General features: G+C 37.0%; 1 protein-coding gene across 2 annotated transcripts in view; it reads right to left on the reverse strand.

The window, feature by feature from the left end:
• Window positions 1–24,160, reverse strand: part of LOC102685061 (uncharacterized) — a 178,484-nt gene that overhangs the window by 153,174 nt on the left and 1,150 nt on the right. The window contains exons 1-8 of one of the 2 annotated variants that reach the window (XM_015358219.2): window positions 23,275–23,479; window positions 22,742–22,851; window positions 21,224–21,370; window positions 20,349–20,498; window positions 18,564–18,670; window positions 16,343–16,466; window positions 13,651–13,767; window positions 1,812–1,880 (exon numbers count right to left, since the gene is read on the reverse strand). In XM_015358219.2, coding sequence (XP_015213705.2) covers window positions 1,812–1,880; window positions 13,651–13,767; window positions 16,343–16,466; window positions 18,564–18,670; window positions 20,349–20,498; window positions 21,224–21,370; window positions 22,742–22,851; window positions 23,275–23,341 — 891 coding nt within the window. In that variant the 5' untranslated portion in view covers window positions 23,342–23,479. Of the gene's footprint in view, window positions 1–1,811; window positions 1,881–13,650; window positions 13,768–16,342; window positions 16,467–18,563; window positions 18,671–20,348; window positions 20,499–21,223; window positions 21,371–22,741; window positions 22,852–23,274; window positions 23,480–24,160 lie in introns of those variants that run through there. The other variant, XM_069194788.1, reaches the window with a different exon arrangement.

Below are 24,160 nucleotides of genomic sequence, written 5' to 3' on the forward strand. Positions count from 1 at the left end.
GATGCTATATTAATTTTTGTAGTCCTGTGAACTTGGAGAATATTAACTTCACCAGTTAGAATTCGTGCTTCAGTTTTGATAATGACAGGTACTGCTGTACAACTGCAAGGAGCCATAAATCTGAACAAGAGCGAAGGCTCCCGTAACTAAATGGCGGGATGTTGCACTTACACAGCTCTTTGCTGTCCTTTCTAAGCTGACTTTATTACCCAACGCCTCCAGCCCAACACTCAGTTAATGACAGTTAGCCTAGCGTTCCTTTGGAGAATAACTCTTAGACAGTCAGGGCTGTAATTTTCTAAACAAAGATAAATTTGTAAACCCTTCTGTTAAACTGCTTTAGTTTTCCTAAGAACAGAGTAAGTGTGCACACACAACACTGTGCTCCAAGCTCACCTTTAAGCTGCTGTCTGATAAATGAAAGCACTGCATGAGGTACTGCCCCAGACTAAAAACTAGCAAATGCTAAGGAGCCCTAAAGGCCTTTTACATCAGACCAGTTGACAGTGAGTGAAATAAATATTACAAGACTCCTGTGAAATTCTGTTTGTCATTTGAAATAACACAGTTTAAATAATGCATCAACCACTTTCTTTTCACCTTCTGTCCTCAACGAAGGGGAAAAAAATGAATCAAGCCAGCCTATCAGTCAGTATAGTCTCTGTTCCCCAGGCTCTCTATATTCTACTTGGATAATAAAGACATGGGCAGAGCAGCAATAAGAAACAAGCGTGAAACTCTAGCGCTCAGAAATTGGGACTAGCCCGGGCGACCAACAGAAATGAGATAAACAGAAGAATCTTCAGGAAACAAAAGGGAGTGTTATTGAAAACTCTGTGTTGGAGAGGTATTGGGAGACCCAACAAGAAAAAGGTAGACCCAGTGCCGTCAGGATATGTGTTGCTTTTGTGAAGGTAAAACATAAAAAAAAACTAAACACAACCAAAAATAAAAGTATGTATAAATGGCACATAAAAATAGTTTTAAAACCCCCTGTAAAATACAGATTACTTTTTTTTATAGCACAGCCTAATTATGTATTACAACAGAGTTTAAAGAAATTAGTTAACAAAATGACATCCTTATTTGATTGAACATCTGTTACCACATTAGTCACCTACCTCGGCTAATGCAGTTTTTATCTCTTTTTAGTTTGTGGCCAGCATGGCAGACTACCTGACTTCAATGCATTTATCAGACATAGCAGTGCCTGCCACTTTTCATGTGTTCCCTGCCTGTGGAGGAGGCAAAGTCTGATTTATTTTTTACAAGAAAATCCCAGCTAGTGACATTTAAAGGAATACAAATTACTACACATATTGTACAACTGTGTATTCCTCACCCCCTCCTACTTGTCAGAAGTACATCACGTCCAGCACTTTGACGTTCTTGAACATTGTATTTTATAAGGCTTTATTGGTGCCACTTTGACAATGCATTTTTTTCCTTTTTAAAAACTAAAATAGACCTTTTGGACAGCCATCATTATAGCTTATAAAGTGAAGTAGCACTAAAATACCAGACAGAGAACCACCTTCATTTTTTAATGTATTCTGAAAAACGTAATTAAGACATCTCTATTATTTTTTCATTTTCATCAGCGACAAAAAGATTCGGCTTCAACCTTCAACCTACTTGAGCGAAGTTTTATCATCTTATCATAAATTTACAACCTCCAAAATTATGAGACACAAAAAATAAAAATGGTGTACGTGTAGTCAGCAGCTTCATTATTTTAGAGGACAATGATTTGTTTTCTACAGTAATTAATAAAACATGCCATCAAAGGAAAAAAGCAGCAGCAATCACACCTCAAATTCCTCGACTTCAATAAGTAGCTTGGCAGTGGTTATCCTGGATTCATATGGTGGAATCTCATTCTAGAAAAGAAAAAAAAAACATTTTTTTTTTTACAATACACTTCTGTAATATTGATTACATGAATTTCCAATTAATTTCCAGGACAGAATTTTTTGAATGTTTTTACATAGAAATACAGCTGTTACAGCCCGATGCGAAAAAACACACATATTGTGGAACAGGATGGATGCTTAATGTTGCATGGCTAAAGGTAATAAACCTATATAAGTAGTGTACGTATATTATAGATACGCGAGAATCTGAGAAAATGAGAATTTGAACATCCACGTTTGTTCATATATTTGAGAAAGAGAAAAACAAAAAGGTGCACATTTTTTAGCTTACAAGTTATACAACAGATCGCAAAGAGAAGAAAAATGTGTAGAAAAACAAATTACCTTAAATGAAGATGATAACACAACATTACAGGGGACATAAGAAAACATTATGATGTTGTTAGGAGCTGAAAAGAAAATGTCAGTGATTTGTTATAAGCGAGAGAGATTGAGTGTCTGACGATTGACCAGTACAGGTGTAGGTCCTAGATAAAATTACTCTTTCAGGAGAGGGACATAACCATGATCAGCAAGAAGTAAAACAGACAGTCCAGAGGAAAACAAGCATTTAACAACAGCAGTACATCTGTGCTACCAATTCAGCAAGGCTGAGACAGAGTAAAAATATCTAATCTTGCCAGTTTATAGTCTGAACACAGTAGTACAGAAAACAAAGTGTTTCATTCTTCACATCTATAAAAGTACACAGGCCTGAATTTCTTGGCTGGAAAATAATTGAAATATTAACTTCATCTCTTTTTCATTTGGAGCATGATTGGAGACAACTGGCTGGGAGCTTCAGCTGTAATTAGAATGCTGGTGTAGCTTGCAGATCTTAAGGAAAATAGATGGTGAGCTTAGAATGCAGCCTCTTTGGGGAAAAAAATTCTTCCATCTTAATAAATTAATAAATTACACATCGATTAGGGTTTATAATTACCATACAATCTGCAAGCCATGCTGCAAGTATGTGGAGCTCATAATTAAGAGAATAAACAAAAGGAAAGCTGTGATTTTTTTTAATTAGAAACATACCAGAACAATACAGCCAATAAATTGAATTTGAAATTTCTGTGGCTCAGGAAATAAGAGATGTGTCAACTTCACACACGAGAATGCCATGGCCATTGACTGTTTCTATCAATCTTAAACTTTGCTTGACACGCTGCTTTCCGTCATCTCAGCACAGACTCTGCCAAATTTCTTTCCAAGCCTGTTGACTGTTTACAGTGCCTAGATTCAGCTTTCCCACTGGGAAACATTGCAAGACTTCTTTACTAAAAAGAGTCAATACAAGTGACATCACCCAGAGGGTACAAATTCCATAGCAATGCTGTAGGTCCAACAGTTCAAACTTCCTCAGTGTCCAATCCGCTAATAGTCTTCATGCCACTTGTAATATGTTTGATCTCCTGTGTAACCTTTTCAACGTACAGTCTGAACAACGTTTAACTAAACAGTCTGAAAATATTAATTGCAAATAGAATTCCTCCTGTAGTTATAGAAAACATTGATAAATTGTTTTAATATGAAATCTTATTCATGTTTAGCAATTCATCATCTGCATGGCTGTTGACAAAATGTGACTGGTGGCTTGTTATGGGTTACATACAGGTAATTATACCCATTTTAAGTCGTCTTGTCTGTTGTTTTGGTCATTGTATCAGTGCTTGCAAATTTCAGAACCTTGATAAGATTCTTTATTATAATTCTTGATAAGTATTCTGATGCTATCACAGGTTTTCAACACAAATGCAACTATAATAAACAACAGAGAAAAAACACTATTTTGGATAAAACAAAGTATATAAAATTTGGATATTGATCAGGTTTTTTCATGAGTGACCGTGACACACTCCAGTGATTTTGACTATTGCACAGGCGCTTAATCACCTCTTTAGCCAGCGAGTTGACTTGGTTCAAGTGATGAAGAGGCTTAATCTGTTAAATGGAAAACCTGGAAATCAAAATCACACAGAAAGGGACCGATACGCCCCATTTATCAAGAGAAAAATGCCTCCCTGCGTTCATTTGTATGTTGAAGCAGACATGACAACACCAACTGCCAATTCACCCGTTATATCTGTTTATTGAAATGCACCTGGGAATAAAAAAAAATATTTTCTTTTCTCGATAACTTTGTGATTTTGTTGCAGTTATAAGTGCTCGGTTTTTTAACAGTATATCAGTACTTACTACTGAAGAACAATATTACTTTGTGCTTGAGGACAGCTCTAAGCATTATCAAAGACCACACACACCCCAGCAACAGACTGTTCAACCCTCTACCATCTGGAAAATGGTACCAGAGCATCCGGGCCTGGACTACCAGACTCAGAGACAGTTTCAAACTATTCAACTCCCAGCCTCTCTCACCCACGATCTGAACCCTTACAGTGCCTTCTCTCTTTATTAAAATTCAGAAACATCTACCTCTACCTCACGTGTCAAAAAGTTCACTCCCCATGATTTTCTATCCTTTATTTCATTCTGTTGATGTACGATTTTGGACAACTGATGTTGTTTTGCACAATACCTGTTTCCTGTTTAGTTTTGCACATTGCCCGTCGTCTTTGTCTTTCTTTTCTTATAAAATTGTATTGTTTGTTTTTGTACTACTTACTGTCTGAGAGTTGCCTAAATGGCATTTCGTTATACTATATACCTGTGTATGAGAATAATGACAATAAATGAACTTTAACTGTAACTTTTGAACTTTACTTTAGTTCTCGGCAGCATTAATATTACAGGGTGGAGCCTATTCATTAATCATTTATCATGGATTCTGTGTCACTCTACATCAGTATTGATATAACTTCTTTGACCTTGTTTATTTGGATCACAAACAGAATAGCAAACAATCTCAAACAAATGCTTCAGTACTCTTGACTCCCTGTAGATCACGCTGCCTTTCTCAAGTGCGACTGAATCATAAAGATGAAAAACAAAGTGTAATAACAAACATGAACAACCCAACTACAGCCTGCCTTGGCTCCAAGTACTATTCAAATGTGTTATGAGTTTCACAGCTTGGTATAGACCTCGCTCAGCAAACTGTCAGCAGAATAGTCTCAGTACCTCTAGTTCCAGTGGAAAAGAGATATAGGAATTTCAACACTGAGTCATTAAAAGTGAACAGAGAGCAGGGCGAGGGATCAAAATGACAGATTGGAATCTGTATTCCATACTGCTGGCTACAGCCTCCTCTTGCAGAACAGAAATTGTTCTCATTTAGTGAACATCTTGAGTTTTCTCCTGATTTAAGCTAAAATGTGCTCCCAATTAGGTATCTCTGCTCCTATGGAGATGCCCAGACACACTTGAAAAATGCCAATTTTAAAACAAATTACAGTAGGCCTGACAGTTCTTGTAGGTATTAGGAGACGACAGTTCTTTTATGATGCACTCGTCTACAGTAACCATTAATCAATTGTGTGATTAACAGTATTATAGTATTTCGGAAACACAAAAATAACTTGTCGTACATCAACATAACTACACTGATGTACAAAAGAACTGCAACATTCATGTCTTATGAATGTATTCATATAAATTAAATATATCAATGGGTCAGGTTTTAAGAATGACAGTGTCAAAATAAAAGGATTTCTGAACATTAACAGAATCATGACATTGACCCATAGACCTCATCAGCCTCTGTACAGAATTCTGAGATGGTTCTCCATTCCTGCTATGCAGCTGCAGCCAGCTGTTGAATGCTGGCCCACTGTGATTGTCTCTTACGGATGGTATAAAAACTGGTCCCACAGATGCGCTGTTGGGCTCAGGTCAGGAAGGAAAGCTGTCCACAGCAAGACTTCAGCAATGTTTTTGAGAAATGTCTCCATTGTAATCCTAGGTCTGAGTGGCGATGTGTAGTTCTGCAAGAAAATCAATACTTCTGGATTGCCCATCAAGAATGGGAAACCAGTGGACTGAAGGACTTTGTTGTTGTATCACTGATCAGCAAATTTACTCTTGGTCTGGATCAATGGACCCCGCCCCGCATGTAAAAGGTGTTTTCTCCTCACACTGTCACACTTCCAAAACTTCATCAGTTGGCTTTAACAGTGTAGTGCTACCACAAACTCTTCACATACTTTGTCTTCCATTGGGTAAGCCAAGGGCAAAACAGCATAAAACAGCATAAAACACTCAACCTGTTACTCCAACCACTTTGTGTCTTCTCTGGCTCACAGAACACACTGATTTTATCTCTCAGTTGTCAATGATACCCCCGAGCATGCACATCATTTTTATGCAGAAGGAAATCTACAGTTAGCCATTTGACTGATGCATGGGTTAATCCATCCTGTAATTTTTTTGTACTGTAGTCAATGCAGTCTGAAAACGATTATGCAGATGGATCAGACATTGTGGTGACCTTTCACAGCATTCCATGTCTCTCACAGAGCTAATTTCCTGCTTTCTCTGGACTAATCTGCTAATTGTTGAAGCAGAACAATTCTCTGGGCAACATCTCTCACTGACAGCCTACCTCTGATCATGCCAACAGCAACCAATCTTAATTGCTCTAGCAGGGAATGGTCAAGAAAATAAAGTTTACAAATGAGAGAAAGCCATTTGGCTCATCCTGCTCATTTGGGTATTTACTAGTTTATTAATCCAAGGGACATTTCTTAAAAGAAGGCAGGGTATTGACATGGCTGTGGAGCTTGTTCCATACTCCCATATTTTTATGTTTTCTTATGTTAATTTAAAAATGCATTTTTTTGAATGGCTATTTAAACAGAATCTTCAAAATATTCTGTCAAATTTAACTTGACAGACCCTGGTATTTTTGTGAAATCACATGACTTGAGGTCATTTTGCTGTCCCAAGGAATAATGCTTCTCGGGCAATTATCTGACGTACAGTATCACAAGGTTGGTATTTGGATGAAACAACCACTCAACAACTGTGAAAAGTCTGTGGGTAGCAGTTATTGCAATCCAGATTGGTTAATTTACAAGTAAATAATATATGATGATGCAGTTTCATTGTGCATCACTACTGTATATACTTCTATACCCGTTAAGTGCAGAAAGTCAAAGGTAACAATTCTGAGAGAAACGTTTCAAGTTAAAGGGCAGAGCAGCTGCTATAACTACACTCTCCAGTACACTAAACCCATTTCCACATTTATGTTTTGTGAGGTCCTTTGCCCTTCTGCAATTTGTGGAAACTAAAGTCATGAAGCTTCTGCTAACAACCACTTTTAAAAAGCTGTCCTTGTTTTCATTTCAGCAACATAAAAGCCCATTTAAAAAGCAAATGCCGCATGAAAGTGATTTCCGTGCTTGGAAACAAGTCAAAGAGTGCATCCCTGTCCTCAGTTCCATAAGAAGCATGATTTTAGTAACAAATGAAAAGCCTTATCCATATCTAGAAAAGATTATTTGAAAATGTAACCATATATTTGCATGTAACTGTAGTAGTTTTTTTACAGATGATACATGAAACATTTGCACATTAAAAAGCAACAGAGAACACTTTTTAATATCAGGCAAAACCCATACCCAGGAAAAAGTTCAATAGTAATGCACCACAGTATTTTACCACATAAGCGAGTGTCAACATCAAGATTTACTACAAGATTTCCTCCTTACATTTTCTGCTCCTTACAGTTATACCTCGTACTAAAACTTAAAAGTATATAAAACAATGATAAATGTAGTTGTACTTTTAGAAACCAAGATAGTGTTATCTGTACTTAACAACTTACTTGTTTGGATTTGCAGTATTTCTTACAACCGTGTGTATTATAGGGGCTCCAATACAAGCAAAAGGTTGAAATGCACAATTTACTGCACATCCGTACAGGTAAGATTACTAAAAGACTATACTAAACTATGTTTGCTGCACTACAGTTTCTCTGACTCAAATCAAATAAGGGCTACACATTCTATAATTACTTATGAACCTGTATATTTGCATATCCTTTGATTTACTTGCACATTTTGTGTGTTTGTTGCAAATTAGTCATGACGGAGTGACCTGCCCAGCAAGTCTTAGAAAGTTCTTAAAATATACCCAAATGAAAAGCCACACCGTTAGTAATGTATAGCAGGTCCTAGGCAGGAAAATTTTTGCACTTGCACTGCCACCTGTTCACTGTTATTAAGATGAAAGATGAGACACACAGGACAATAAATGCCACTGTTTCAGGAGAACACTTGGGGGCAAAAACTTCAGTAAAGAATAAGAAAAAAATGGAAACTCAGCATACTTCAAAACAACAAGAATTCTCCCAGTGTTCAAAATGGTTTTTGATGAGAGAGGAAATTGTCTGAACACAACTCTCCACAGAAGCAGAACATGTTCAAAATTTTAAGCTCATATCCTCAAGAGTTTTTCAGGGGGGAGAAAAGCACTGAAAAGCAGTGCCTGAAAACATAATAAAATATGCCATCTGATGAATCACTGCACAAGGTGTGTGGAGATGTGACTTTAATGAAGGTGTCGAGTGGGGCTTTTCATCTCAAAGGTTAATAGGTGATGCAATATAACACTCCAGCCATTCTGAAGAAAAAAAAGTGGAGCTTGCCAAAGCCTACGAAGTTAGGATCTAATCAATGCAGTCACAGCAGTCTGGACTGGGAGTTAGCAAGATCCAGGCCTTGTCCTGTGAGAGAAGCATGGTGAAATACGTTCCTGGGTTGAATTCCAAGCCCATTTGTGTGTGTGGCATTTACACCTTCTCCCTGTGTGCACACAGGTTCACTCTCACTACTCTAGTTTCCTTCCTAGTGGTGGCAAGCTTGGTTCAGATATTCTGAATTGTCCCTGTTTCTGCAGCTCCACAATGGACTGGTTTCTCCTGCAGATAAAGTGCATCAGGGTAAGCTGGCTTCTGGTAAAGCTCATCTGAGACGGCAATAAGACTCCCATTCCACTATGGTTTGAACCATTTCACATTTTTTCAGCTACGGGCTTTTCTTTTCACTGGATAAGCGAGGTGCTTATCCACTGGAGCTTAATAATTAATGGTTGTCATGCTTTTTGGGGAAGATTCACACAGCTCTATGAATTACAATTCAATTATAATTTTGTCTGTCATTCAAAAATTAGTCCAAATATTTTACACGCAATTGCCACTAATAGCCAGTCACGCCTGTCTCTTATCAAAAGCTGTTGCAGATGAGAGTTATCTAAGCCTTGAAACACACTCATTGCACTTGCGCTGATCCAGTAGTTATCATAACCAAAGAAAAAACAAATCATCAAACAAAAAGTCATCATTGCTGTCTCTACAATCAGTGACAGACGGATTAAAAATCAGCCATGTCATTTAAACCACACACCAGCACACATTCAGACTAAGGAGGCAGCCATGTGGGCTACTTCATGATTTTTTACACAGCCACAATGAATTGATTTTCTTAGAATGCCTAGCCGCATTCCACGCAATACCAAAATAATTGTTTTTAACTGACTGGACTTAACATTTACCCATTTAGTTAAGCAGAGGGATTTTTGATAACCAAAGAGTTTTTTGATTATTATTTTTTTATTTTTGAGAGATTGTTTATCCCCTTCCTTTCTTTTTTTAGGTGTCTTTTTGTCCCTGTTCTAAGACAATGGATAATTCACTGATGGACAAATAATGGAACTGTTAGACGGAGTTCCATTATTGGCTCGATTTGGCCGTGGGATTGAGGCAGGACATTGGGGCTGCCAAATATGGAAAGTATTACCAACTGAGAATGGAAATAAGAGATGAAGTATACAAATTGAAGCTAATAAAAAGAGTCTGATGTAATTTGCTTTTTCATTTACTGGCCCTCTGAGGGCACTGGTCCAACCAACATTTGCTCAAACTGCCTGATCCCCATGATTAACTTTTTTTTCTTCACTGCATGTTTTCGGGATTCCGATACAAAAACAGAAGCCTGTCAAACAGCTTGTTCATGGGTGTGCCTGAAATTCATTCCTTTGGCTTTATATGGTGGGCATCAGCTTATGATGGTTAAATTAAGAGTGAATACACAAACAAAAAATTTAAAAAATACCACCAAGCAAGAAAACAAAATTCTATGTACATTTTACAAAAATCTGGTATAATATTTGTCACTTTCTCCTTGGTGCTCATTCTGCTTCTGCAGTAAATTTCAAGTGATGGTGATTCTTAATACATGGTGTGGTTCACCAGCAATCTTCAGAACTGAATGTTCTTGTTAAGGCTTCCAGACATTAACTCTTAAAGTATATAGATTTCCTACGCAGATTAGCAGTTAGTTCCTATAATGCTGAGACTTATGATGGTTCAGTAACTTTAAACCAGTGAGGGATCAAGAAACTCCCTATGTGAATGTATTTAAAAAAAACATAGTTCAGATATCAATTCCCAGCTACTTAAAGGGGAACTACAATGCGATTTTTACATTTCAGGGTTAAGTAAACTGTACACAGTAATGTGTAAAACCTTCCATTTACATCACAAAATAGATTGAATTTCTACGTTCAGCCATTCAGAACGAGGCATCAGAACTTCCAGTGAGATGAAGCGTCCCCTTTACACTGTAAACAAGCAGGCTTGTGAATACATCTCTTTTAATCTGACACAAATATTGTTGTTGCTTTGAGAGGGTTTTGCTGACAAATACTACTTACTTGTTAGCAAATCGCATTGGAACATTTCTGCCACAAACCTGTATTTATTTGCTCGCACATTACATTAGGAATTACAGTGACTAGAGAGCAGGAAGGGCTGCTTCACATCGCAATTCCTGCAAATTTGTCCTTAACAACACCAGGGGTTTTTGACAACATGGAGACTGCCCAATACTTTCACAAAGTTCACAATTTTGTGCTTAATTTGGATTTTTTTTAAAAATTGTGATACCTTAAAATAATTTATTTTGTTACCGAGATTTATTAACCGGTCTGAGAAATTGGGACTGCAGTTCCCCATTAACATTACCATTTTTGTAATAATATTACTCCAAGACATAGTCAATTTGTCTGCTAATATAAAATAATGTAAATAATAATATTTTTTATATAGTGCCTTTAAAAGTAGTTTTTATAGACAAATTATACTTTTTATTTTTGTTACCACCCACACCAGGGGTATAAATGGGCATTAGATTTTAACAATAATAATCTACTAACACATACACATGCACTAATAATTTTAAGTGCAACTCACTGCAAATGCTTAAACTGTAGAGAGAACACTATACTAGTTCCACACAATCTTATCTATGCATACACAAATGGATACATACGATATGTATTAACACTTTTAGAAATTTTGTATAGAACATTCTAATAATTTATAAAAAATTTCACAAATTTATAGCATTTTCAGCCTTAGATGTAGAAGCCACATAAAAATGCAGCCCCACGACCCCAAAATTTAATCAGATGTAATACACAAGCCTTTCCTTCTAATGTGCGTGTAATATATCAGAAATGCCTATTTGTTTTTGGTCACATCAAATACTTTTTAAGAAAAAAAACAATTGTCTGCATATAGAAATTGTTGTGTTTAAGTTAGTGTGATACTGCCATCATCTGTTAACATACAAAATAACCTCTGGTTCTTAAATAGTACGTTCACCTGGGTCTCTCATGTAATTAGCCCTATAATGCAAATGGCCATTATATGAAAGGGGCAAAAAATTACTAAAGACATACTGTAAGCATCCCAATTACATATTTTTAGTTAGTTTTTTTCTGCTTTCATATAATGTCCACTTACATTATAGGGCTAATTACATGAGACACAGAGCTTCAAAAAGCCACCTATGAAAAAGACTGGAGTGTTGTATCCTGTTACTCTCCTAGATAATGCATGGAAACAAAAAGGAATCAACATTGTTATCAACAGGGAACCACCAACCAGGGGCTACCAATGCCAACTCTGGGGAAGTATACTGAAGGAGACAAGTTTTTTCTTTACATAGAGGGTGATGGGAGTATGGAACAAGCTATTCAGCCATGTTGCTGAAGCTGATACTCTGGCTGCTTTGAAAAAAATGGCACAATGAGATCCTCAGATCAATGAATTACCGGCAATCGAACACGATACAGGCCAAATGGCCTCCACTCATACGTTTCTGTTCTTTTGCTTTGATGAAGAAGTCATGATGTTCTATTTTTTCGAATTATTACAACTGTTATTGGTAGCAGCATTAGAGTTCTTTAACCGTTTAATCATTAAAAGGTATTTCAACATGACTTATTGTATGTACTTTCTTTCACTACAGCAAAAAAAAACATTGATTACAATTAAACAACTCAGTTTGAGTACAAAGACCAGTACCTGGGATGGGTACATAAAAGAAATACTACATAATGCAAATAAAAGATAGGCTTTTATGCAACTGCATGACTTTTATCACATAAATATGATATGAAATTAAAATGACATGAAAATTGCCATTTCCAGGATCTTCCCCAAAAATAAACTTCATGAAATATGGACGATAACACATTGTACCATAATAGTCCATTCCTGCATGACGTTCAGCCTGCTCCTAACAGCTGAGCAAGAGTTAAGCATTACAGTCACCTGAGAGAACTACCCACAAGAATTAAACTTGACTCCAAAGTGTCTCCTGCTCATCTTCTAGGATAAACCATGTGTCCCAATCCACAGAATCCACTCCTATACGAGTTTATCGGCCTTCTGGGGAATAGGAGGGGAGTGCCACTCATCTCAGTGTTTCTCTGCTGGTCAGGAGGTCACCTTTCATTCACACACCCAGGTAATACCAGCAAACAATCATTCAATGATACTGTGAATTTTAGCATTTACCTTTTAAGTGTACAAGATAACAACTATTTGTCTTTGCTAACATGCCTTTTTTTACCTAGCAACAGTATGAAAGAAGAATTAAAGGCACATTATTTGATGTTTTGACGCTAATGCTATAACCACAGAATGTTTACCTAAATTTCACACCTTCTATTTACATACTTCCTTTTCACAAAAGGAAAGGTGAATTTTGTAAAGGCGTATTTGTATGAAATCTGTATAAAAACAAATCATGTTATCCTCTTTTTGTGGTCTGTATGACTGTATCCTCTCGATGCGAATGAATAAAGGATTCTGCTGAACCACACCTAACGTGAGTGAAGAGTTTTCTTAGACAATTATTAATATACAAAGCTTCAGATTTTTTTATTTTAGATGGCACACAATGCTCAAACGATAGAACCAGACATGAAGTTATAAGGGAATATGAAGAGGCATTTAAAAACAAAGTGAATTCACCAAGTTCCAGTAATGATTAACTAGTATGAGTCTCTTTACGCTCTGCTTGGTTCTTTCCACACTACACTACTGCATGTGCAATTTCCTAGAAGGAGAAAAGTTGGAGTCCCTGCAAATTAATTTTTAAGACAGTGAGAATAATTAAAAGGCATCAAAGGCTGCACACTGAACAAAGCAAAACACAGGCAAGAAAGAAACACTGCCCTTCCTTAAACAGTATGACAGTAACAGTAACAAATATTAGCACAACAATTCTGTTCTGTGTGTACAGTTAAATATACGGTTTAAATAGTAATCTTTGTCAAATTAACTACACAATACTTTTTCCAGTGGCCCTAATTAGTCTTATATTCTTTACTTAACATCTGTACATGCAACAGATTTATGAAGGATTTTGAAATGAAAAGTTAGGTAAATTTCCCATATAATATAATTATATATATATAACTCCCATATAATGCCCTAATACGGCATCCCACCGATGATTTATAGTTTATACAGTACATTTACCTGCATCCTTTCTGCATTCTCTGTTTCTTCTTGTGCTTCCCCTGACGATGGTTCGGTATCCTTTCGCAGGCTGGGAAGCCACAAGGCAACACTTCTCATTAGGAACTCCTTCCCCTCCTGCAAAAACACACCACCATTTCAACTCTCCTGTTGTCAGCTTGCTGCTTCTCAATATTCTTGCACCATTAAAACCTTCGTTTAGTCATGACAAAAATAAAGATCTTCAGGCAATCTAAAAAATGTTCCCAAAGAACCTCCTCCACCATTCTCGCGTAGTGTTTTAGGCTAAATGACATGGGTAGGATAAGGGCTGGAGATGGGGTTATGGTTAAGGTTAGGATCAGGGCTGTGTTGGCATGAAAATGTCTGTACCTCTTTATGCATTTTGGAGAAATGGCCGTGGGGGATTATGGATGTTGCAGCGATACAACAATGTTATGTAGCCTCTTAAAGGGCATTGTGATGGTATTATGCTGGCAATATGAAGCTCATCACAAATCTTCTGAGAGAGACGGTCATACGTACTGAGGTTCTATTCGAAACAGACTAATTTCTCGAATTCAAAAGTTATTATTACTATTCTTAAATATTATAATAAATAATAGTTTTAAAAAGAAATGCCTTGTAATGGAAAAAAATGGTTTTTGGTTAAAGCTGAAATTCGCAGCTTTTGTGAATATATTTTCTGTTAGCTTTAGAAACAAAACACTGAAGAGGAAGCTCTATGGATAACAAAATTAGAGATTAAAAATATGAATACATTTCTAAATGGCTGTTAAAGGTCCAATTAGTGGCACTGTATGTGGTATTGACAGAGCTCCAGTAGATAAATCAAAGATAAGGATACAATTATTGAGAGTTTACATGACTTTAAAGAAAGGCTGTATCCCATGATCATATTCATTAACAAAAACTGTACTTTATGAAGACAAAAAAAACATGTTCTCACATAGAAAAAAAACATTTGTTATTAGTACGATGTTCTGTTACTATGCTTCCTAATCAAAAAATGTAAATAGCTAAAGCAAAAATCAAGGAAGTACTGGTGTGATGGCAAAAAGAGCCTACAGTATGTACTGAAAGACAAACCTCACACATCCTACTTTCACCTGCAAACTTCATAGACGAACACACTAATGATAATAATATTCTATCACTGCAATAATAAGCAGGAACTATTCAGAAGATCGCAAGTTACTCTTGGTGGGTCACAGTTTCACATAAACAAGACCTTTACTTTTAAATATATTGCTCTGTAAACGATCAGCAGGGTGAAATGTCACAGCCACCCCATTGTAAATTCGAACCAAACACTGTGCAAGGCATCCTGAAATCTCAATCCTGTTAATGCACTGCTGCGTGGGTGAGAGGCCCAAAGAGGTCATGGACTAAAGACAGTGCCGAGGCACATATTTGACTTTACAAATCAACTATTTACGCACTAATTTATGACAGTGTTCAGGAGAGGACTTCCAGGTACACTTCAGATATTGAAATAATAAAAATACATTCTTAGGTTGACCAGAAACAGAAAAATAAACAGCTCTGTTACAATAAATGGCAAATTTATATAGCTTCAAAGGATAAAACATTGTGTTATTAAACTAGTCTGCCATCTAGTGGTAGTAGATGTCACTGGAGAAAAACAAGGGTGACTTTTTTTCTGATTGTTGTATTAAAAACAGCTCTGCAAAAATCACTTACTTGACCTCTGGCTCAATATCCATATACTTTGATTTAGAGTTTAAAAAAAAGTACAAAGGTAGCTCTGTGACGAGCATGTTTTAAATGCAGGAAGATGAAAGAGAATTTCATTTAGCATTAACTGGATGTTTAACCTGACTGCCTAAGCAATAATGTTACTGCCAGGTTAATCTTAATCTCTACATTCAAATTACCCTGTCGATTCCAGACAACCAGGTGGCAAACATTACCCCATGAAAGTACAAGCAGTGGAAGAAGCAGCCTCAAATTTACTGAGTAGATTAATGCTCATTTTAAAGTGATTCCTGTGCCTTCTAGGAGACAGCTCCTGTCAGACATGGACTTTTCCACGTATCTGCACAATACATCTCCCTGCGCTGCTTCTACGTCTGGCAGATCATGTTCGGCGCCTTTCTCACATTAAGATGTCCTTCTACTGAACGGCACTGCCAGAGAGTATCTACATAGCACAAACGGCGATAAGCCCTGACTCCAGCTTGAAGTTACACTGACGCACGAATCACTCAGCTGATTCCCCGTATGCGTCTTGCGCTCTAGCCAGAGGGGGCCACAGGTGTGGGGATTATTTAAAAGTTTTCTTTAAAACACCTACAGATCACTGTGCTTATTACAACACAATCATCACAAAGCTTGCAAACACTGTTTTAGAGTTCCTGCCATAGCCTTGGATTAGCCACTTTGCATTTGGCCTTTCCAAGAAAATATCCTCAATGACAAAAACTGAGTGTTACCCTTTGCAGTATAATATATCAAACGCCCATTTATTAAAGCCCATTATAGTGGTTCTTTACTTCACATAGGAATATGTTATCTTGGCATGCACAAGACTTTGAAAAAATATATACTTCTTTAATTTGATTTGCAATTTTGTTGGTCATTTTAATTAAAGTGTCTGAAAATCATAGTATATGCTATTAGTCATGAACCCAATAATGACAGTAAAACACACAATAAACCTATGCATCACCTGAGGCTTTTCAGTGCTGAAGAGATAGCTGGCCATTAGCTGCAGGGCTTCAGGGTTGGCAGGCTCGTAGTACAGAGCTTTTTCAATGGCTTCTTTGCACTTCTCTGCTGCTCCTTCTTCCATGCTGGAAACAAACATCAAGCTTGAGTCATATTCATTCGTATTTACCATAATATTAATGAGAGTTAGATTGCAATATATTGCAAAGGATGACATGGGGATAAGATGCTGTCCTCTTATGCACAGTTTTAAAAGCAGGCATAGATAAACGTGTTGTAACTGTGTTTGTAGATGTATTGAAGCAGATAATCTAAAAATTTTATGGATTATTAAGAGGTTAAAAAAACATATATTTAACTTACTAAATGATCACATATTTCTTTCAGGTGCAAGATCCCTGCTGTGTATTGAGAGGCATTAGAAACTGGGATCAATCATTTACTTTCGTAATATTTCAGTACGTGATTATGTCTCAACAAGAAACTTACTATGACCCCTGCACGCAGAGTCTTCTCTTATCTTCACTATGCACTCCTATCATACAGTCAAAATCCCTCTCATTTTCAAATGTTTAATACCAAACCCAAATGCCAATGTCTAGTTTATCCTTTTCTTATGAATTCTGGTTTAATGAAATATTTTTCTTACACTTGTCTAAACATTCTGGATCCAATTAGGACTGATTCTATGCCCCTAGTCAGTCCTGGTTTGTACAGTGCTGTACAGTTTGTACATTGCTGTTCTGTCTTAAAGTCACACATATAAACAATTTTTACTAAATCATATCTGCAATATCTAACTCATGGTCAACTACTATTATATTTTTAACCCAGACAAAAATCTGTAAAGGGCTCTGTAGCAAAGAGTTGTGAAAGATGCTATATGATCAGTAAAATTATTCATTAATTGAAACACCACGACTGCCCTGAGAAGCACCATGATGTTCCCACACTATGGGTACTTATAATAGCGAATTTAACAAATAAGCATAAGCTGTTGCTGACATCTTCGATTTCAGCTAAAGCAGCAGTTAGACAGGCGCCGTAAGCAAAAGTGCCCAGGCTCAGATACAGACTTGCCATCGCGAGGCAGTCCAACCTAGGGGGGCAAATCAAGCCTGGCCAGATCAAACACGATCCACAGAGCTGCTGTACATTCTGCTGGCAAGCTTGTAAGAGGTGCATGCCCATGGTCCAGTGGAGAAAAATCCTCTCATTTGTTTTTTACCATAAAGTATGTTATGCCCTCTGTCTTTCCATCAACAAAGCTAGAAAGGCAGAACACCTTTATGCTTGTTGAATCCTGTAACTCATATGCATACAACAATATGCACAATTATGTCAAGATCTACATTAACATATATATTATTTTTATACATTTTATAAAAGTATATAGGCAGATTTGTTCTATTACTAAAAACACCTCTGCAGGAAGAAGCACTATTTATCTGGGGTAATGAAACAATACTGCGAGTTGAAACTAGAGCGGCGCAGGTATGCAGGTAGCTAATTTAAGTCACACAAGCAGCTCGCTGGGCCAGGGCTTATCCTGGTTTCCAGGTGTGAAGCAGGGAGCACGACTCCGCACACGCATGAGACGCATGGAAACAGTGACACCTATTGGTTCTTTTTGACAAGAAACAACTGAAGAATTAGAATACTGATTTCTAAACTGGGAAAACAGCTAACTAAACGGTTATGTATTATGAGTCATGTAAACAACTATGAAAGAAAAACATATTAGGAGACTAAAAGGATATTTGTGCCAGGAATCTATGGAACACTGCAGGAGATGAGGACAAATCCCAGGTGAGATACTGCTGTTGCACCCTTGAGCAAAAATAATTTCCTCCAGTAAATTTCTTAATTCTATAAATTGGGTGCAAATGTAAACTACGTTGGTCATTTTGGTCACATCTGTCATCCAAATAAAGTAGTCATAAAATCATAATCATCTGAAACCTATTATCTTAATGGAAGAAACTTATCAGTAAATCATGTTTTTCTCTTAAAGTGTAATCTTCAACAAACATATTACAGAAAGACAAGAGTGCCTCCGAGACTTGAAGCAAAAGAAGTTCCTGTCCTGTTCTCAATACACTAATGTTGTAATCCCAACATTTTTGTAAATTTTTGTAACCTAATCTACAAGGCAGCAGAGAGGATTTTTCTCCCGGCTGAAAAAATAACATCCAACATAATGAATGCAGAAGAGTAGATACCAGAGGTCAGTGAAGAAAATTTCAGCGACAGAACAGAAAGCCACAGAAATATCCTTGCTTGTCAGTTCAGGGCCGTGGGTTGAAAATGCCGCTGCTGCTGATCCTGCCTGTAGTAACAAAACAGAATACAAATATAAAACAAGAGAGAAATAGTGCCCCTGGACTCCGAATTCCTGACAACTGAGTACAAAAACCGAGTAAAACAATTTCAAAAGAAAAAAAAAAGACAAAACAGAGACTTAGAATTGGCATCCTTGTTCTAGCATAAAAACAAAAAACAACAGTAAATCGGCGTCTTTACATGATTTCCAAAGTATTCAACCAAGAATTCTTCATTTAGGGACTATATACATTCCTTCACTACTGACAAACAGATTAATGATTAACCATAAAGCATAATTAAAATTACACTCCCTTAATATAGAAATAAGCCTTGTTAAGTCTTAGTAGAAAATTTATTTTTGTGTAAGTAGAAGAAAAATCTTGGTAGATATGTGTTGCAAAGAGGCACAGTCACTGTACAAAATAACCAAATCAGACATTTTTTTAGGTCATTGCGTAGATGCACCTTAAGAGAGCTGCATCAAAACATTTCCTGAGACACAGGAGCAAGACATCATGTGAAAACAGTGGCTTGTCTGCAAAAGCCCTGTCAAAATGTCAACATTCATTACGCATTACAAAATTGCCAATTATAATTCCCCAATTTTGTTTTTCCCATGTTTCATCATTAAACATTAGGCAAGACTCTCCCTTGAGATAGTCCAAATATACTATCTCTGTTCTCTCTTGCAGTTGAAGAAATGAAGATCAAGTCTGGAGCTGTGACTCTCCTGCTCTGACTGACTGTACTAATGCAGTGTGGCTCAGAAGCTGCACCACAAATTAAGGTCTACAACTAAAACACAACCATAAATATCAAAAACAATAAATATGCAGAGAAAATACTTCATTTGCATTCCAATATTTTATACATTAGATTCGTTGAAAAGTCTTCTGTTTTTTCAACACTGCTCAAGTAGAAAAGAAAAACATTACTAGTATTAGAAGCATTATAATATTCTAACACAACAAACATATGCACTCTTGTAGTTAACCTACATCTTGATTCAGCTCTCAAAAGTCCAAAGAATTAGGCCACAAAAAGGTTTATACTACATGTGCACAAGCCACTTCTTGAAGGATTATAAGGAACAGTACTGAAATAAAAAACCCACTGCACAAACAGGTCAGAGACTATCTCACCTTAAAAAACTATTAGCGACCTCCCTTTCCACTTGTCTCACAAGGATCTCAAGTTATGCACATGGTTTAAATTCATGTTTGTAACTGTTCAAACATACCAATCTTTTGTTTTCCTGATTGGATCTTGTTACCCAACATTGCTGCTTTCAAAATATTAAATATTAAATCTTAACAACAAAAAAATAGTCAAATTCAACTGATACACAGAGATAACTGAATCATAAATGCAAGAACAGAATTATACTAATATACTGCATGTGTATTACTGCAGATATGTGTACACTCCTTTTTCTGATTCCCTGCTATGTGACAATTCAGCTCAATTTTTAAACTGAGATCAAAATCTCTTCCTCAAATCAAGAGTCACATTTTTCTCTTTTCAGGAACAGTTTATTATAAATTTATGTAATGTGCCACTTAAACTTGAAGTGATACTGGACTTGCAGATATTGGAATTCCATGTACAAAAGCACCCGAGTATGATGATTTTGCATTACAGTACAATTCAAAAGAGTGTCAGAATAGTGGAGAGGGACTTACTAATTGTGTCTGTTTTTCAAACAGGTTGAGCATGATCTCAATGCCTTTGCTGAAGTACTGCACTGCTTCCATCCCAGAATGGATCTGTCCCAGGTACATGTACTTGCTGTGACCTTCTTCTGGACTGAGCTCCACGGCCTTCAGGAACACTTAGCAAGCAGTCAAGGAGATGTACTGCCATCCCAGTCCTACCTGGCTCAGTGTGTTTATCATCAAATACTGATAATAGCTGTAACCAATGCACCTATTCCCTTGTGAACTCAGTCTCCATTGATGCTTCCATTTTTCTCAACATAACTAGAAAGTTGGCTTCTGAGATGTGACTTAAAAGGAGAACACGACCACCATCTCTTTTCTACAATATTTTGCACAGGAACAGGTTTTAAAACACTGCAGTGCCCTAAGAGAATTCACCACTTCCATATGTTCCTTGAAGGCTGTCAGATCAAACATGTCACAATTTTTTACAATGTTACTGGAAGAGTGCAGTTTAGATCTGCAAGTCTTCACATGTTACAGACTCTTTATTTATTTACGCTGTGTCTATATTCTAGAAGACATTACTTGCAAATATATTATTTACATAAAGAAAGTACCCCGACAACACAGCTCTACTCACTGCCAAAATAAACAGCAGTGTACAAATTCTGCATCGCCACACCACTTCCAGTGAAAGTGATAGCTTTTTATGATACTGCCACCACATTTTCAAGCTGTTATATTCCATAGTTTAATAGTAATGATCTTATGAGCTTCCCCTACGTCAGGTTTACACCAAGCATCTTATCACATTAACTGTTTAATGACTCAGACTGTACAGTACATGTCATCTTGGAACTTGCATGTTATAAAGTTCTTCTCTTAAAAAAGGATATCTGTTTTGCCTTTTCCATATTTCCCAACTCTGCACAAATGTTGCCAAGCATATCCAGGATCTTAAGATTTGTGGGCTCCAGGTCTAAAGCACGCTGGCAAAACATCTGCGCCATTTCAAAATCGAAGTTATCCATGCATTCTTCAGTCTGAAATAAGAGAGGGAGAGTGACAGATGGTGACATAAATCTCTTTATATAAACACACACGACACAGACCTGAAAGGTGTTCTCTGCAAGATGCATTTACATCAGTTTCGCTGGTCAAAGTTAGCTAATACATGCTGATAAACTTTAGTGAGAGCAAAACAGCTCTATGTGGCTGCTAACTATAGCTTTATACAAGTAAATGGTCTCTACCCCCTAAGCATTGTGAAAGAAAGGAGCTACCTGCTATTCCTAAAATTCATACCAGATTTATTTAGATATAACACAACCAAATGTTATTTCATGGAGCAACTAAATACATAGACTATTAGTCTACTAGACTATAAACTTTACTGACAATTTTATGACATACATTTTTATATGATGTTGCAGAAAGTAAAAATTGGAGTTTATTGGCACAAATAGCAAACAGCACAATCGGTTTGGAGAAGTATGGACAGATTTTACACACATGTACATCTCGAACACCAAGAAAGATGCAGTTTTGCATCATGAGTGTAGGGTATGAATTGTTATACTGGACCAGAGTAGGGTATGGATTGTTATATATTAATATTTCACTGAACATGAAATATTATTTGGCAAAGATTTTGATTCACAAGAATTATGTGTATTAAAATCAATTGCATCAATGTTCTCAAAGGTCTGTAAAAATAAACTAAAACAACCGGTTTTATTCAAACAGGATGTCTTCTGTAAAGACTGAATTCTACCATGAAAATGTGTCGATTTTTAATATATGATTTCCATACAGTACCTCAGCCTACGATTCAATGATAAATCACTACAAGGCACATCTAAACAAACACTTAAATGGGTCTATAGAAATGTAATATTGTAATGTAACATCATTAAATAGGATAAGAGGCATTACTTTCATGATAAACTCAATAAAAAGTACAAAAAATATTTGCTAACATAAGTGTGATACGATTGAAATGATTTACGCTGCCTTCTTCCTGGGTTTGATTCAGCACTGGGCGGCCTTCTGTGTGGAGTTTGCATGCTCCCTGTATGTATGTGTTTTTTTTTATATATATATAGGAACACCAAAGACATGCTGGGTGAGTTGGCATTTAACAACTTTCCATGTAACAGACAGGCACCTTGTTCAGGAAGTATTTCCTTTTTGTACCCTGTGCTTTTGGACAGGCGGTGGGTTGCTGTGACCCTTCACAGGAACAAGCAGGGTTGTGTTAATGGATGCGTGGTGAGTGGTAAACACCACATATAGGCTCACACCAACACACAAACAGTAGCTTTCTCGGTTTGGGCAACTCCTGCAGAGACATCTGATGCATTTAAAATAATGGTTTTGTTTTTCAGTACTTTCAATTTTCGCTTCAGTCCTACCTTTTGCAGCAGCTGCTCCGAGGTGTATTTTTGAGCTGTTTTCTTCTTTGCTCTCTCCTGCATCTTTAATTTCATTCGCTCTTGCGCCGATAGCTCCGCCATCCCTGATTCTGGTTCCACATAAAAGTATTACAGTTACAGAGGATACAAATGAAAGCAAAAAGCAAAAGCGCTGGTCACAACACTTAATTTTTACTAGTTGTTTAATATGGTCTTACAAGTTAGCAATTCGTATTATTTCTATTTTGTCTAATAATGACAGCACATATGATGTGATTTAATGAGTTATGCGAATCTTCTCTAGAATAAGCTGTATTTTATTTTTTTTATTTTAACTCTACCCAACTTTGCAGTCTGATTTCCAGTATAGACTGTTCAATTATTACATGAGGTTTCCATTATAACACAACGTCGACGATAAAAAGATTATGACTGTAAAGTTGAAGCCCATCCACCCCACACGCACTAAGCACGCTGTACCAGTTCCCACATGTCAGATATAAACACGGCCCCATAACATGTGCATCACTAACCTCCGCTGCTGGCCCTCGGTTTCCTTTTCGGTTTACTCGTCTGTTTTCTTTTAGCTTGTCCCCCCATTGTCTTTTAGTCCGTGAAAATATCGAACAGCCCTAAACTGAATTCAAACCATAAGGAATCAACCGCACACTGGACACAAGTCGAAGCACACGAGTACGTCTTCAGCTGTTACGGAAGCCACATTGGGACAAACTCTCCCAAATCGCTTTCGTCTTAAATGGCCATCATCGGCATTGCAGCGTCGCATTGATGAGAGTTGGCAAACCGCCGGGCGGGTCTGCTGTTGTGCTCCCATAAGATCCCATATCCAGTTAGTATGACAGGACACCCTATAATATCATATCGGTTTTAAAACAAATGAGAAACGATCAGATGTTTAGATGGTCGCCTAGGGCCGAGGGTCTAGTCTATTGTTGGTTACAAAGGGGTTTAAAATTACTTTAGTAAACCATTTATTTAATGTGTAATAGTTAAAATGCCCCAGGTCTTTAGTTTACCTATAAAATGCGGACCGGGGCACTCCATGACTACGGTGAGAGTGCTGTGATCTAAGAATACTGCAGTTTGTGGAAATGGTTGGATATGTACAGTAGGAGAAAAAAATTGATGTTTTTTTTTTTAATTTGACAAAGGATTTTGCCATTACAAATTCGTATTAGATTTTCGTTTTTCCTAAAGATGCAGAGTCAATAAAGCAGCATGTGAAAATCATTTAGTTACATTCAATAGCGATTAGTTGGAGCCAGATACTGGGGTGAGGGTGGAAAGCGGGTGTAACTACACGGGACCATCACACTCTTTGAGCACTACACGTGTTAGGGAAATAAACCTATACCAGGCCTCCAAGTGACTCCATACCCTCCAGAGGTATTGAAAATC

Source organism: Lepisosteus oculatus, chromosome 10, assembly GCF_040954835.1.
Source record: "Lepisosteus oculatus isolate fLepOcu1 chromosome 10, fLepOcu1.hap2, whole genome shotgun sequence".
In the NCBI taxonomy this organism is placed as follows: Eukaryota; Metazoa; Chordata; class Actinopteri; order Semionotiformes; family Lepisosteidae; genus Lepisosteus; species Lepisosteus oculatus.